The sequence below is a fragment of the Panthera onca genome, chromosome F2, assembly GCF_046562875.1.
Source record: "Panthera onca isolate mPanOnc1 chromosome F2, mPanOnc1 haplotype 2, whole genome shotgun sequence".
NCBI lineage: Eukaryota > Metazoa > Chordata > Mammalia > Carnivora > Felidae > Panthera > Panthera onca.
This window is the reverse complement of record NC_138356.1, coordinates 81,779,035-81,794,867: the sequence shown is the minus strand read 5'-3', so window position 1 is coordinate 81,794,867 and position 15,833 is coordinate 81,779,035. Positions and strand designations below refer to the sequence as shown.

The following is a 15,833-nucleotide window of genomic DNA, read 5'->3' as shown; positions in this document are numbered from 1 at the left end:
GCACTGGGAGACCGTTTGCTGCCTCTTGTCTGAGCTTCAGAAACTCGGAATACTGGGTCATGGAGCCAACCCCCCACCTCCCTGAGCCCAGGCCTGAGGAATCTGGGTCACTGACACCTGCCCCTCCCCTCCCCAGGCCCAGGGTGACAGAAGGAGCTGGGGCAGTGGCACCTCCCAGGACCAGGAGGGCGGGGGGGGGTCCAGGGGCTAGAGCAGGAGCCCCTCCCTGCCTGGCTCGAGGGGGTCGCTGGGCCCCTCGGATCGGGGCTCCCCTAAAACGGCTCTGTCTCCTCCATCAGACCAGGGCTCCCAGGGCAGAGCCATGCCTCCCTCGTCACACCACCGACGTGCTGCGAGGCCAGGCTGGTTCTGCCCCTATGGCCCCCACGGCCACCACGGCCACCACGGCCACCGTGGCCACGGCCAGCTCCCAGCCCCCGCAGCCAGGCCGCCCCTGACCCACAGCTTCCGTCTTCGGGGACCTTCTCCCATCACACACTCCACACTGCTCACGGCTTCGGGGTCCTGTTCGGCCTCCTCCTCTGGGAGGGCAGGCCCGGGCCCAGCCGCTCGGCGTCGGCACGCAGTGGGGGTGGGACGGCCCTCTGCCCCTCTAAGCTCCCGCTGCCCGAGGTCAGCCTCCAGGCCCCGCCGCCTCCCTCCCACACCTGCAGCCGGCCACTCAGCAGACCCCACTGGCCTGCTTGTAAGAGGCACCAAAGTCTGACCGCCGCTCGCCACCCCCCGAGGCACCACCCTGGTGGGACCCCCACTGAATCTCCCGGCCACTGTGGCCGCTGCCCCCCCCACAGTGCCAGCGCCACGCCGTCCTCTGCTCAAGCTCCCCCGACCCCCTCCTCCCTCAAGGACCCCCACCCTCCCAGAGCTGACCCAGCACTCTCACCCTCCAGGGCTCCCCTCTGGCCACTTCTGGGCGCTGGACCCCAGCTCCCAGTGCAAACCCCCGCCTCGTTTCATGCTTAGTTCGGTGGGGGGCCACCACCTCGTCCCTGCGTCCCATGCCAGAGCGCCTCAGAGAAGACAGGCTGTCTCCCATCCGCCACGGGCCTGGTCCCCAGCCTGGCTCAGGCAGCACCCCCAAGGCACCTCCCCGGGGCCCCAGGGTGGGTGGGAGCCCAAGGGGTGTCAGAGACCCTGGGAGGAGGCTCAGCCTGTGGCCCCTGGCCAGCGCCCAGCCCACGAGGGGGGGAATGGGGCAGCCAAGGCCGGTCCCCCCTTGGGCAGATCCCATCCCGGCCACTCGGAGCTGAGGTGCCCCTCCTGTGAAGTGGGCACAGATCCTCACCCAGCACCCTGTTCGGGGAGACACAGGGACACACGGCCCACAGGCCTGGCGCGCTCATGGTATATCAGGGGACGGTGATGGGGAGGGTGTGCAGAGAGCCCCCACCCCCACCCCCGTCCACTGCTCCAACCAGGGCATTCGTTGCTGGTTCACGATGCCTCCTGCCAGCCCACGAAGCAGCTCTGTTACAGGACTGTGCCCAGCAGGGTCCCCTGGGGTTTGATGGGCTAATTCGCACCAGAGTGTAAATGACTCACGGGTGTCCTCCCACACAACAGGAAGAAGGGAAGAAGCCAGAGTGGCACAGCGCAGCCGGATGGGGCAACAGGGAGCAGGCAAAGTGTCTCTGCAGGTGGGGGCTCCTAGGGGCTCCTCAAGGCTTCTCAGCCTGGCCTCGGAGGTCCTCAACAGCCAGGCCTCGACTTGTGCTCCCCAAACCGACTATGCCAGGCCCAGGCCCTGCTAAAGGACGCCTCACCCATCAGGAGGCCCACCTCCCACCTCTGCCTCTTGACTTTTGAGCCATAGATCAAGGCTCCTGCTGAGTCTCCTCCTCCAGGGAGCCTGCCGGGATAGCCTATGAATTCCTGAGCATTGTGCCTGACCCCTCCTTCGGGTCCTGCCCTGCTTCTGTGCTGAGACTCCCCTCCTGGGTCCTACCTCACCCAGCAACCAGAGCTCATCATGACTCCCAAGCCCCCTGGGCCCGGCAGGAACCGCTGATGACCCAGAACACAGAGAACACAGCTGCCCTCTCCTGCTTCCAGGCCTTGGTTGTGGCCGGTGCCTCTGATCACATGTCCTCCCGTCCCCTGGCTGACTCACTTGGTCCTCCAGGAGTCCCCAGAGCCCCTGCTGCCTCTGGGAGGTCTCCATGAGCGCCCCCGCCCCTTCCGTGCCCAGCCCCTGTCTGCTGCCAGCTTGTGGGAACCAGCAGGGTTGGCTGAATCTGCTGCCCCGGGGCTTGGCCCACATCAGCCCCATCCTGTCTTGGTTCAGGGCCTGGGAACAACACCCGTGGTCCTGAGGGGACCCCGGTGTCTGTGACCCGTAGACCCAGGGGGATGGACACCCGCCTGACCTGGGTCTTGCTAAGTGAGCCGCCAGGCCCTCAGGCCCGTGCTCCTGCCTGTGGGGCCGCCTCTCCTGGTGCTGACAGCGTCTGGGCCTCGTGGCTACAGCACCCGTGGCCGCTCTGGTTCCTCACGACGCCTGGTGCCGGCCTCCCCACTCCCTGCTGGCGCAGCGGGCCCGCCTGCCCCGGAAACGCGGCTCTCCCCATGGTCTGGACTCTCGTCCTCACCCCCTCCACCCACCCAGGCGACCAGGGTCCCTGGAGAGGCCGGGGTCCCCAGCCCTGCAAGAAAGTGATCGGGCCTCAGAGGCCAGGCTCCCGCCGACCCCGTTCCCCTCCCTGGCCCCTCCCAGGTCGGAGACCGCCACCCTAGAGGTCCTACCTGAGCCTGTCGCTTCCCTCAGAACTTTCCCTGGTGCTCATCCAGCCAAGCCGTCCATCGTGTCACCTGCCCCTGCCAACCGAGGGGCCACTGCCCTGACACCCAGCCCCGCTCATGCTCCAACCACGGGCTCCTTCGCTGGTCATTCGGGAAGCGTCTCCCCGGCCTGTGTGTGCGGGCCCTGAACTGAGTGTCCCCTGACTGCGACAGATCCCAAACCCGGCCACCCGCCGCAGCCAGCCCCGGTCACCTCCAAGATGCCCTCACCGCTGCCCCCACCCTACGGTACCAGCAACATCGCCACGTCACCACCACGTCGCCGCCACGCTATTTCCAGCCACGCCATCCACGTGCATGGGGCTGCCACCGCCGTGGGGCACGAGAATGACGCCATCACACGGCCACCGGGGCCATCACCACCGCCAGCAGCAGCATCGAAGCCGTGGATGCCACCGTATCTGTCCCCTCCGCGACAGCGTCAGTCCCGCCACACCCGCGACCGCCGGCCGTCCAGCCCCCGCGGCCACCGTCACCACCCGCCGCCCACAGCCGCACCACCAAGAGCGCACTCGTCACCACCACGGTCACCGCGCGGCTGTGCCCGCACGGTCCCCGGTGTCACCTCCACCGTTAGCATCACCATCACGCCCGCCATCACTGCCTCAGAACCAGCTGCACGACTAGCACCAAGAGGGACGCTGGCTCGCCACCCCTGTCACCGACACGCAACGGCGTCTCCTCGGCACCCGCCGCATCCGGGGCGCTGCGGAGGCGGAACCCTCACGTCCCGCCAGCCAGGACAGAGCGTGCGAAGGCGGCCAACCCCGGGCCCTACGCCGTCGCCGGGGCCTGCCCCTGACCCCACCTTCCAGGGAATCACCTGACTCCCAAAGGCCCGTGATTCAGGCCACCTCACGGCCGTCCCACCACCCCCACTTCTAAGGGCCTCTGCAGTGAGGCGTAGAAAGGAGGGCGGACAGCCACGGCCCCTGGCCGACCACCTGGGAGTCCTTCCCGGGCCTGCCCCGCATGTGGCCGGCCCACGGGCAGGCGAGCAGGCAGTCACCGCCCCCCAGGGCCACCAGCAGGGGCAAGAGGCCGGGGCCCCCCGGGAAGTGGGACTAAGACCTTTCTGCCACAGAAAACGAACAGTTGCGCCCCGGCAGAGGGAAGCAAGTGTCTCACGGGAGGAAGGTCACCTCCCAAGTCCACCCCATGGCACGGACGCCTGCCTCAGTTCCTTTGCACGTGCTGCACCGGGGCCCAGAGAGCCTCTGCCACCCGCCTCCGGGTTTTGCGCCCAGCCCAGGAGCCCCCTACCGGGAAGCCTGTCCCCCACCGGTTTGGCCCCTCGCCCCGGCCCCCCTCCGAGGGCACGTGCTGTCCCCACAGGGCACCGTGCCAGCTAGTGACACAAGCCCCCTGGAGTAGGCTAAGGATGGCACCTACTCACCGGTTATTTCCCGGCCCCACAATCTGTGCTCGACACACATCACCTCGCTTCAGAGCTGTAGCAACCCGTTTACAGATGTGGAAACTGAGGCTCAAGGAGATGAAAGGCTCGTCCACGGCGACCCCATTAGTAAGAAATGGGGCCGAGATTTGAGTCCAAGCTGCGGCAGATCAGACGCCTGCCCCCTGCCCCCCGTTAGCTGCTGTGTCGTGGTAGGACCCTGGTGGGCACCCCAGACACGTGGGCGTGGGCAGGGATGGATGCCCACGCAGGGCAGCCGGTGGTGTGGGTGGGCCTGGGAGGCCGTGGAGAGCGGGGCTCCCAGGAGGAGGAAGGAGACTGGGCTCCAGCGGGAGGCGGCAGGATGGGGTCTGGGCAGCGGGCAGCCCCCAACCCTGACCCCTCCTCCGGGGAGAATGATGTGGGGCCACAGGGCTAGTGGGGTGAGCCTCACTGTGAATGCAGTCTCGGCAGGGCACGCGTGGAGGGACAGAGGGACGGATGAACGGAGCCCCGCTAGGAGCACCCTAGAGCAACTGTGTGCTCGTCAGGCCCAGGCCCTCCCCAGAGCCCCCTGCTCTGTCCCCACACGCACCCCTTCCTGCGCCAGCATGGCCCCACAAGGCAGCTCCCCTTTCACCCCGAGGCACCCACCCCTCCAGCCCAGGGTCCTAGCGCCAGCACGGCTTCCTGTGGGCCCACCCCCTCCTCCCCGAGGGTGACTCCGGGCCCCTTTTCCTCACTCCCCACCTGCCCCCAAGGCAGGGCCTGGCACGGGCTCACGGAGCTGGGCCTGTGGGGTGGGGGTGCTGAGGGAAACGGCCCCGCCTGGTCCCGGGCCCCTCTTCCAAGGCCTCTGGCTGCTCGGTCACGTGACCAGGGACAGGCAAGGTGGTTGACTCAATCTGCACCCACAGCCGCCCTATCTCCCACCCCTACAGGCCTCCCACCCCAGCCAGCCACGTGCCACCCACTGTGACCCCACTCTACCAGGCAGATCCCGTGAGCCCCAGGGCCTGCCCTCCCTGACTTGCCACCTTGGCCCCCCTCCCCTTCGCTACGCTCACCGGGCCGCCTGCGGGTGTGGAGACGCTAGACGACGGACAAAGGGGGACCCGGTCACAGCTGGACACAGCCCGGCAGGAGGCTCGCGGGCCCTGACCCTTCTTCCAGGAAAGGCCCCCACCCCCAGATGCCCCCTCCACGCCAACGCCCGCGGGTCCTCGAGCACGTGTCTGCCACCCCCACGGTGCCCCCGGCAGGTTCCGCCCCTTCCCCTGCGGAAGCCCCTCTCCAGACACGCCTCACCAGCACTGTCACAGGCCGAGCAGCAGCTGGCAGTGCTTTTCCTCGCAGAGAAAGAAAGAGCAGGGGAGGGGGCTGGGGGAGGGGGCGGGCCAGGGGAGGGCTGGGGCCAGGGCCAGCTCTGGGCCTCCACTGGCAGTTTCCACCCTCTGCCGTCGCCTGGGAGGCGCCTGGTGGGGGCTGGGGGCTGGTGGGCGCTCATCTTGTCCATCGCATGGTCAAGGCAACTGAGGCCTGGGCTTGCGTGGCCAGTGTGAGCAGAGCCAGGGATTCCTGAGCTGGAGGGAGGGGCCATCCTGACCAGCCAGCCGTGGCTATTGGACGCCCACAGACCCCCAGTCGTTGGGACAAGCAGGTCCAAGAGGACCCCCAGTGGGGACAGCTTGGAGCCGTGTCAAGGGCAAGCTCAGGTCCTTTGACCCTGCCCTCCCGGGAGGGCCCCTCTCACCCTATATGTGAGAGTGGGATGGGGGTGGGCTCACCCGGGTGGATATCCTATTGGGTGGGTGCTACGGGGGCACCTTGATGGCAGGACATTGTCACCGAAGTCAGACCACGCTGGGCAGATTGGATGCAGGAAAGATGTGTTCAGGGAATGAATGAGTGAATGAATGAATGAATGAATGGACAAATTTCCAGTCCCCTGAGGATGAGGGGACCCCCTTCAATGGGGCACATGCCAGCAGCCTCCTCTGTTCACCTCCTGAGGATCCCTGGCAGGGGAAACTCTTGGGCAGCAGAGGAGACCCTGCCCTGGGGCGGGGCCCACATCCTGCAAGGGGAGAGGCAACCACGAAGCGGGAGCTCGGGGACCCTCGGACTTGCTGCCAACTGGGGTCTGAGCTGGGAAGTGGTGGACAGGAGTGCGGGTGTAGGAAAATGGGCAGGAATGTCTCTGAGCCTCTCAGAGCAGGCGGCGTTTGAGGCAAAAGCAGAGCTGGGCACAGATGGGCTGAGGGTCCCGGCTGCCCCGAGGGGGGGGCCGTGAGGGGGCCCGTGGGGTGCAGAGCAGTGGCTGGGGCAGCCGGGCTGTGAGCCGGGGTGCAGGACACTGGAGCTGTCGGTGGGCCACGACCTGGGGACCTGTCCGCCCCCTCCAGCTCCCGGCCCTGCAAGGAGACTCAGCAGCCCCTTCGGGAGAGGGCAGGCCCACAGGAGGGCCCCGCCAGCCCCCTACCCCCCAAGAACAAAGTCGGGGGAGACTCAGAGGAGGGAAGGGCACTGGGGAAGGGGCTGGGCAGAGTCCAGGGCTGCGGAGGGTGGGTGGTTTCGCCATCCCCTCCCATCTCCCCCCTGCCTGCCTCCTCTGCTCCCATCAGAAACCAGCCTTCGTGGGAGGAATCCATCTGGGAACCAGCCGCTGACAACGACCCGGGGGCCCTGCCAACTCTCCCTTCCGCTCGCCCCCCCCCCCCCCCCCGCGGCCTGCCCCTCACTGCTCTCTCCAAGGAAACCAAGGATGGGCGCAAGGCTCTTAAAGGGACCAGGACACACACAGGTGCAGGGACCCCAGGGAAGGGGCCGGGCCCCGGGGCCTGAGTATCCCTGTGTGGCAGGGCCGGGGAGGGGCAGGGGCTGGGGCTGCAGCACAGACCGGCATGGGCCGAGGGGGGGCCCTCGCTTGTCAGACAGCACCCTGGGTCTGCCTCCCCGGCAGACCGAGAGCTTGTGTGCGCAAACGAGGCACACCGGAAGAGCCCGCAGTGGGGTCAGGCTTTAAGACAGGAGCCCCACAGAGCGTGCAGGACGCCGGCCTCTCAGCCAGCCTGTCCCAGTGTCCACCGTGCCGGCTCAGGTGGCAGAGAGTAAGGGTGCCAAGAGCCACTGCACGAGGGAACCCCCAACCCGGTGGGATTCCCAGAGCCTCCACGGCCGATGTGAGCATGGGTCCCGGAGCTGGGGGCGCGGTGGGAGTGGCCCCCGGCCCTTCCCGAGGCCCCTGCGTGGCAGGCCCCCAGCAGACACCCCCAAACGCTGGCGTCGCAGGAGGAGCCCTCTCGGAGAGCCCCTGCCCCCGGCCGGCACGCTGGGCCTCAGCGTACCACAAGCAGGTCAGGGCAAAGCCCACGTTCTCCGAGGATCCCACCAGCTCTGACTCTCCCGCTCTAAGTCAGCGACGGCCGAGGAGGACAGCGGCAGCTGGCTCAGGAGCACAGGCCCCAGGTCCCAGGAGGTGCTCCGGGCCTTCGCGAGCCCCCGTCACCCCCCGGCCCGCCCATCCCGCGCTCATCAGAGTCCTGAACGGAGCTCTGCGAGAACCGCTCTCTCTCCCTAACACACCCACTCCGCAGGCCCTCGCTGCTGCCGGGGCCAGGCCGGCGGAGGGCTGCGGGGGACGGCCCCGAGCCACGCTGCCGGCTGAGGTCCCGGAGTGGGCGATCGGGGTCTTTGGCGGGGAGGGCGGGATTCGGCCACATGACTGGGGCTGCTGGGGCAAGGGGGACTCCAGGGGTCGGTCAGGGCCCATGTTTACAGAGACGTCAGGCGTGGGCGTCGAGCCTTCGTGTGGAAGTGTGTGTAGCTGGGGGCGAGGCAGGTGGAGCGTCTGTACTGTGGGTGGAACCCTCTGACTCATTTTTTCTAAGACAAGCGAGTCACATGGTCAACTGTCGCATGTGTCTGGAGGAGGCGGTGGCCCTGCAAGCACATGACACATGTTTTGTTATATGTGCACAGGCATGAGTGATTTCAGATAAGACACAGGGGCAGGGCTCAGAGCGACCAGGGTCAGGGCTCAGAGGGTGACCGGAATCAGGGCCCAGAGTGTGACCAGGGCTCAGGGCTCAGAGTGTGACCAGGGTCAGGGCTCAGAGGGTGACCAGGGGTCAGGGTTCAGAATGACCAGGGTTAGGGCTCAGAGCGACCAGGGTCAGGGCTCAGCACGTGAGCAGGGTCAGGGCTCGGAGTGTGACCAGGGTCAAGGCTCAGAGTGACCAGGGTCAGGGCTCAGAGTGTGACCAGGGTCAAGGCTCAGTGTTTGATGAAAGTCAGGGCTCAGCAGGTGACCCGTGTTAAGGCTCCATCTGTGATCAGGGCCGGGCTCAGTCTTGGATCCAGAAATCACTCTCTCTCAGCTGTGGCCACTGGCTCCCTCTCCCCCAGGCCCCCACCCACAATCCTGCAGATGCCTGGCACTCTTTCTCATCCCGCCTGCACACAACGGTCCACGCCGGCACAGACTCAATTCCTGGGCACACGGGTGGAAGCAGACCGGGGCCCCTGCCCCTGGACCCTGTTTCAGGTCACCTAGGAAAACCTGGGCTCTCGCGAGCCCACTCACGTGGTGAGGAGCCGCCCACCCGACATGGAAGGAGAAGGTGTCCGGGGCAGAGCAGAGGGGGACCCGGGGGACAGAGCCAGCTCCCTCCAACCCCCACCCCCCAGCCTCTGACCCTCCCCCGTGGGCCCCGGCTGCCCAGTCCTGGATCAGACGCCTCAGCTCCCCACCCCGAGCCTTCAGCTGAGTCACGGGCCTCTAGGAGGCTCGGCTTCCTCAGAGGTGACAGGCACCGTCACCCAGGGCTCCCAGGGCCGTGCCCAGGACCAAACAGGGAGCCGTGTGCAAATGCCGTCCTTGGGGCCCTGGGCCCCCGGGCACAGATGTGATCCCAAGCATCCAGAGGTGACCAGGGATGGGTGGGGCATGTTGGAGCAGTGGGCAGGCACCCCCACAGCTGAAGGAGGACGGGCAGGTGGAGTTCACGGCCAGAGTGAGAAGTGGGGACCTGGCCACAGTGCTCTCCCCGCTCCCACCCAGCTCCTACCCGTGAGCGGGCAGACTCCGGCCACAGGATGGGAAGCCGGGGCTCCGGGAGTGGGGGGGTCTGCCCCAGGCCGCACAGCCACACGGTCCTCCTTGGCTGCACGAGGGCCCCCGGGACAGTGAACTGGACATACTCTGGGCTGGCCTGACCTCCCACAGCCTGCAGTCCAGGAAGGGCGAAGGGGATGAATCCCACCAGTCTGGAAAGTAATTTACTTCCCAGAGCTTAAAACTGTCCAGGGACTGGACACCAAGGAAACAATCAGAAATGTGGGTGCAGCTGTCCGAGAGGGTGCGGTGTTTGTCCAGAGAAAGCGGGAGGCCCCTCCAGCGGGGGTCAGTCAGGTGCCCCGGGGGCTGCAGGTGGCCTCTCAACAGCCCCCGGGGAGCAGGCTTCTAGCTGTGGGCAGGGGCCAGGCGCTATGGACTTGAAGTCACAGCACAACCCCGCCGCCTGCAGACGTAAGGCTCTGGGGGCTGGGGGGTGGGGCGCAGGCCTGTGGGCCGCACCTCAGTCCAGTCAGACACAAGAGGCTGTGCTGCTTGTAAAACTCGGAGAAAAGCAGTGGGACAACGACCAGAGCCAGAGTGCCAACTCGCCAGGGCTACAGGTGACCCAGCCCCCACTCAGGCCTGTCCCCACGCCCCAGGCCCAGGGCAGGAAAGGCCGGTGACGTCTGCCGAGTGGCCCTGCACGCCCCCAGAGCAGAGACCTTGCGCGGCCTGTCCCTTTTGCCAAAATGCCTCTCTCCAGGCACCCACATGCACATGCTGTGTCAGGCCTCTGCTCAAACATCATCTCCTCAGAGAGGCTTCCCCACCTGCCACCAGATCCGTCTGGCTTTGCTCCTTGGCATGTGGCACGACCTGACATTTTCATAGGAATCGATACATTCCTGCTTTGCCGTCCGTCCTCATTGGAGACAGGACAAGAGAACAAGGCTGAGGATACAGCAGGTCTTTTCCATGGTCAGTAATCACTGGAGGATGGATGGGTGGATAGGTGGATGGATAGGGATAGATAGATGGGGATAGTTGGATGGAGGGATGGATGCATGGATGGATGGTGGATGGATAGATGGATGGATGGATTGATAGGGTGGATGGCTGGATGGATGGATGGGGATAGATGGGTGGGTGGGTGGATGGATAGATAGATGGCAGTGGATGGATGGATGGATGGATGGATGGATGGATAGATTCGGATGGATGGGTGGACGGATGGATGGGGCTGGATGGATGGATGGATGGATGGATGGTTAGGTGGATGGGTGGATGTGTGGATGGATGGATGGATGGATGGGGTGGATGGATGGATGCTGGATGGATAGATGGATGGATGGATTGATAGGGGTGGATGGATGGATGGATGGATGGATGGGGATAGATGGGTGGGTGCGTGGATGGATAGATAGATGGCGATGGATGGATGGATGGATGGATGGATGGATGGATGGATGGGGTGGATGGATGGATGGTGGATGGATGGATGGGGATAGATGGGTGGGTGGGTGGATGGATAGATAGATGGCAGTGGATGGATGGATGGATGGATGGATGGTGATACCATCTCGACAACTTCCATAGTTCCTGACACAACCACTGCCACAAACTGGCACCACCCTGTCTGTTTTCCAGCCACCTGCTCTTCCTGGCCACACCTCACGTGCCACCTGTACCTTCCAAATTCCATGTTTTTGCTCAAGTTATGCTTCTGCGTCCCCTCCTCTGCCAGGCAAACCTGTCTTACTTTAGTGTCAGCTCCTCCGGGAGGCTTCCTGACCTCCCAGGACACACATTTATCACCACACCGCCCAGAGCACAAGGGATCACCGCACATACCCCCAGGCGCAGGGGACCAGGCTGCACACACACTCATGCTCCTGGCCGGCCTAGGGCAGGGGTGCAGGGGAGCCTAAGAAAAGGTGGTGCCAGGGCTGAGAGAGGCGGGTGGTGGCGGTGTCATCCAACTTCCTGACCATACCCTCCCCAGCAGGGGAGGCCTAGCTGCCCCCAGGCTCACCTGGCCCACCGGGATCCAGCCACCAAGCTCTCTCCCGCACCATGTGCCCCCAGTTCTGACCCTCCTCTGGAGGCTGCTCCCTCTCTGGGGCCTTTGCACAAACTCTTCCCCGGGAGGGCTGGGAGGCAGGCTGGGGTGGGGGGCTCCAAGCTGCCTCAGAGCCAGACCTGGGCAGTGGGGGATCATTCAAGACAGACGGACGGGAGGACACGGCCTCCAACCTGAAACCGCAGCCCTCCCCTGCGGGTCAGCGCCCCCCCCCCCCCCCAGCCCCGGTCCACCCTGGAGGCCCCCCCAGGCCACAACGTCCACGTGAACTTACACATCTGTCTCGTCCCACAGGATACAGGTCTGGTTGGTGGTGCCCTGGGGGAGAGAGAGGAGTCAGGGTCATGTGCCCACCCTCCAGGCCCCACCCAAGGTCACTGCTGGGACCCACCCCAGGCATGGTAGGCGGGTGCTGGGACTGTGCGATTGCCCCAAGAGGTGGAGTTTGAGGAGGAGGACACTGAGGCCCAGAGTGGGGAAGGGACTGGCCCGGCCCCCAAGCCCAGCTGCATGGCCTTGAGCAGCTCTTGTCCCCTCTCTGAGCAGCTCCCGGCAGCAATGGCTGCGGTCCGTGTCTGGGTGCCCAGGCGGCCAGCCCAGCTTAATACAAATGGTGGAAGAGGGAGACCCCTTCCCGGGGGCCCTGAGGGGTAAGCGAGCAGGAATGAGCAAACGCGCCTGTCCTGCGGGCCTGGCGTGGCAGCACTGGGACCACGGAGGTGAGAGCGGCAGGGTCCGGGGCCCTCGTGAGGGGTGGTGCGCTCTAAGCACTGGTGGTAATTGCTCGGTTCTCAGCCAAGCCTCTAGCTCACATCTGATAAGGGAGAGAGCCCAGGCACAGAGAGGTTGAGCAACTTGCCCAAGGCCACACAGTGGGAAAGAGCAGGGCTGCAGGAGAGGACTGAAACCTGTCTCCCACACAAGCTCGCTGTGTGAGCCTGGGCAAATCGCTATACGTCTCTGAGCTGCAATTTCTCCTCCCTCGTTCAGGGATCAAAGCGGCTCTCCCGCGAGGCGGACAGGAGACCCAAGGAGGCAGTGGGATCCCCCTGGGATCAGGTGGGAGGAATCAGGCACGCGTACACAGATGTACACGCGTCAAGGGCACTCACGTTATACACGTGGGCAAACTCGATCTCCAAGGGCGTGAGCAGGGAGCGAGGCGGGGGCTTCACGGTCACCGAGATGACCTTGGAGTTCAGCACAGTCGTGTTCCTGGGGCAGAGCCAGCAGGCCGCGTCAGCGAGCCTTCCCCGAGACCCAGGCCCACCCCGGAACGCCCCCCGCAGGCCCGCACCCCTCGCTCGGCCCATCCCTCCCAGGCTGGGCCCCCCACCTCTGCAGGGCCAGGAAGCTGCCCAGGTTTCTGTAGAGCACGGTGCCCACCACGAACACAGATGAGTCGTCAGCCTCTGGAAGAGGGCGCCGCGGTCACCTCTCCCGGCCGCCCCCGCCTGGACCTTGCTCCGGCGAGGGAAGTGTGTGTCCCCAGGCGGAGGCCCGGGCTCCTGGGTCATGTCCACCCCCATCACGCGCACAGCGCTGCAGTCGGAGAGCTGGGGTGGCTGCCTAGGTCCCTCTAAGTGACCCCCGAGGGCCTGGGGGGGGGGGCGGGCAGGGCGGGCCTCCCGTCCCAGGAGCCAGAGTGGCAGCTGTGCGCCTCCAGGCGGACCCCTCCCCTCCCTGCGGTGAAGGTCCCTGGTCCATTCAGCAAGGGTTGTCTGGGAGCCTCCAAATGCAGGAAGGGCAGGGAGGGCTTCCCGGAGGAGGTGTGACCTCAGGAACACGGAGAGGAAACGACCACTGGCCTGGTCCTTGAGGTGGCAGGCCAGACTCCAGAAGGAACCTCCCGGGGTGGGGGGGAGGTGAGTCTCCCGTAAGGGCCCCTCCCGCAGCCTGGGGCCCCTCACCTGCCAGCCCCGTGGAGAAGACACTCTTGGACACGGTGACCCTGTCCTCCGGCACCTTGGCCCAGTCGCCCGTGGCCCGCCAGCCCTTCATGGGGAAGCTGATGTCTGTGGCTCCGCTGGCCGGGAGCTTGTGGATGCTCAGGACTGGGCGGAGGGGACGGCCAGAGACACGGGGACGGACGGACAGAGGCGGAGGCCAGTTACACGACAGGGGCCTTGGCCCTGGGGAGCTCCCGGCTCAGAGCGGGCACCAACAGGGGCAGCTTTCCCGCCTTGTCCGAGCCCTCAGACAGCCCCCACCTCCCGCCCCGGCGGGAGCCCCCCCGCCACTGTGAGGACCCAGGCTTGGATGTGGCCCCCAGGGCCCCGGGAGGGGTCGAAGGCGGCTTCTGCAGTCAGGCCTGCAGCCACGAAGGGGTGCCCGGGGGGCCGGGTCCCCTAGGGGCCCCCCTTCTTCCCTGGGAGGCTGGAGCCCGGGTCCCCTCCCTACGGGCTCTACAGGAGGGGTAGGAAGAGACCCCACCTCACAGGGCATCCCTGGGGGCCGCATGGCACACCCGGGACGGGGGTGGGGGGGTCCCGGTGTCTCCAAGTCCCCTTCACCCCGGCCCACTGGTGTCGGCTGGACGCCCGCTCCCCTCACCCCGCACCCCGGGGCCGGGTCGGGGCCCGCGCGGAGCTGCCCTCGGCGGGTGTGGGGTGAAGGGGGAGGGCCTCCGGGGCCAACGGCCTCCGCCACGGCGCCCGGACGCCTGGGCCTTCGCCCACCTCCGGGCCCGTCCCCCGACAGACACCCACCCCCGCGGCCAGTTCACACGTCCGTCTGTGCCTTTGTTCACATGGGGCCCCCTGCCCGCGCGCCCGTGCCCCTCCAGGCCTGGCTACCTGCCTGGGCCCTCCTTCGCCTGTGGGGCCAACTCTGGGGACCAGGGCGTCTTCCCTCCATGAGGACGTGGGGACAGATGGGGCCCACTCTCTGAGTGCGCAGTCCATGGAGTATGGGGTGTGTAGGTATACGAGGTGCGTGGGGGTTGGGGTGCAGAAGGTGTGTGGGCATGTGGATACGAGGCGCGTGCGTGTGAGGCGTGTGGGGTGTGAGGCGCGTAGGGGTGACGACGGGCAGGGCTGCGGCTGCGAGCACAGCTCCCGATACCCCTCAGGCGGTCAGGGGCGCGGGGCCGCCTGCGTGAGGGCCGCAGGGAGGCTGCCGGGCCCGTCCCCGTAGACGAGGGGACGCAGGCGGGAGGGCCGGGGCTCACCCAGGTTGTCTGTGACCTGGTACGCGTCCCGCAAGTCCTTCATGCGGAAGCCGATGACGTCCACAAAGTCCTCCACCAGCCGGAAGAGCTCCTTGGCGTTGGGGCCCATCTGGGGACCGGGGGGGGGGTGGCGGGGGGCCCAGAGCAAAATGAGGGTGTCCCGGAACACCCCGCGCCCGGCCCGGGTCACACCCTCCCGTCCATTCGCTCCCGCATCGGTGGCCCCCTCTCCGGGGTCCCGGTGCTCCTTTCCCGGTGCCCGGACGCTCCGGACCCGACTCTGGAAGCAGAGCGGGGCGTCCGAGCACCCAGCACCTCTGCACCAGCACCTCTGAGCACCCAGCACTTCTGAGCACCGGCACCGTTCTGTGGAGTGGAACCTTGAGCCCGGGGGAGGGGGCTGCCGTGCTGGCGGGCAGGGGTCCAGCCCGGAGAGACCGGAGGGGTCCCCGGACACCCACGCCCCCCGCGCTGACTACTGTCCCGGGGTCAGTCCAGGAGGAAGGGAGGCTGACCCTGTCCCGGTGGCCCTGACTCGCGCCACGTGGCCCACACGTTTTCCCACGCCCGCCACCGAGCCCACGAGGTGAGCTACCGTCCCCTGGCGGATGGGGAGACGGAAGCTGGGCGGGAATCAGCTTCCTCAAAGTCATGCCGGTGCAGAGGCCGTGCTGGGACGGGAACCCAGGCCACCACCCTCCGCCCCGCTAGCCCGGGCCCCAGGGAGGGAGGAGACACGCCCGTGCCCACCCTGCTGCCATGACCGCGGGGCCCAGACTGGCATCCGTACCAGCTGGGCCTCCTCCCACTTGTCCCGGTTCTCCTCTGCCAGCAGGTTGCTGATGATCTGCACAAAGTTCTGGAAAGAACAGGAAGAAGGGCCAGTGAGCCGAGAAAAAGCACCAGAATGTGGCTTGGCGCGCGAGTGGGGTCGGGGCTCTGCAGGGGGCCAGGTCGGGGCGCTCCCCCTTCGTCCTCCCCGGGGCTGCCCTCGGGGGCCCCACCTGCGCGTCCCCGGGGGTGGGGCTATAGTACGCCCTCCGGAAGATCTCCGTCATGTTCCTCAGGACGTCGATGGTGGAGAGGAGGTCCCCGCTGTAGCTGGTCCCGTCCTGGGAGATCTCCACCAGTGTCTGGATGACCTCGGAGACCCCCTCCCCGGGCAGCCCACGCTGAGCCTTCGCCAGGTGCTCCCGGGTCTGGGGAGATGGAGGGCGGGTGCCACGAGTCTGCAGGATCCGCCCGGGCAGGTACCGAGGACCCCCACGCCCGGGCCCTCTGCAGCCCCCAGCCCGTGGCCCCAGCTGAC

The 15,833-nt window shown here is 66.7% G+C and overlaps 1 protein-coding gene across 13 annotated transcripts in view; it reads right to left on the bottom strand.

The window, feature by feature from the left end:
* ADGRB1 (adhesion G protein-coupled receptor B1) overlaps window positions 1–15,833 on the bottom strand; it is an 81,113-nt gene that overhangs the window by 35,414 nt on the left and 29,866 nt on the right. For all 13 annotated transcript variants that reach the window (XM_078441674.2, XM_078441673.2, XM_078441679.2 and 10 more), the window contains exons 11-17: window positions 15,529–15,723; window positions 15,315–15,383; window positions 14,525–14,633; window positions 13,266–13,409; window positions 12,692–12,767; window positions 12,468–12,570; window positions 11,630–11,673 (exon numbers count right to left, since the gene is read on the bottom strand). In XM_078441674.2, the coding sequence (XP_078297800.1) occupies window positions 11,630–11,673; window positions 12,468–12,570; window positions 12,692–12,767; window positions 13,266–13,409; window positions 14,525–14,633; window positions 15,315–15,383; window positions 15,529–15,723 (740 nt within the window). The remainder of the gene's footprint in view (window positions 1–11,629; window positions 11,674–12,467; window positions 12,571–12,691; window positions 12,768–13,265; window positions 13,410–14,524; window positions 14,634–15,314; window positions 15,384–15,528; window positions 15,724–15,833) is intronic.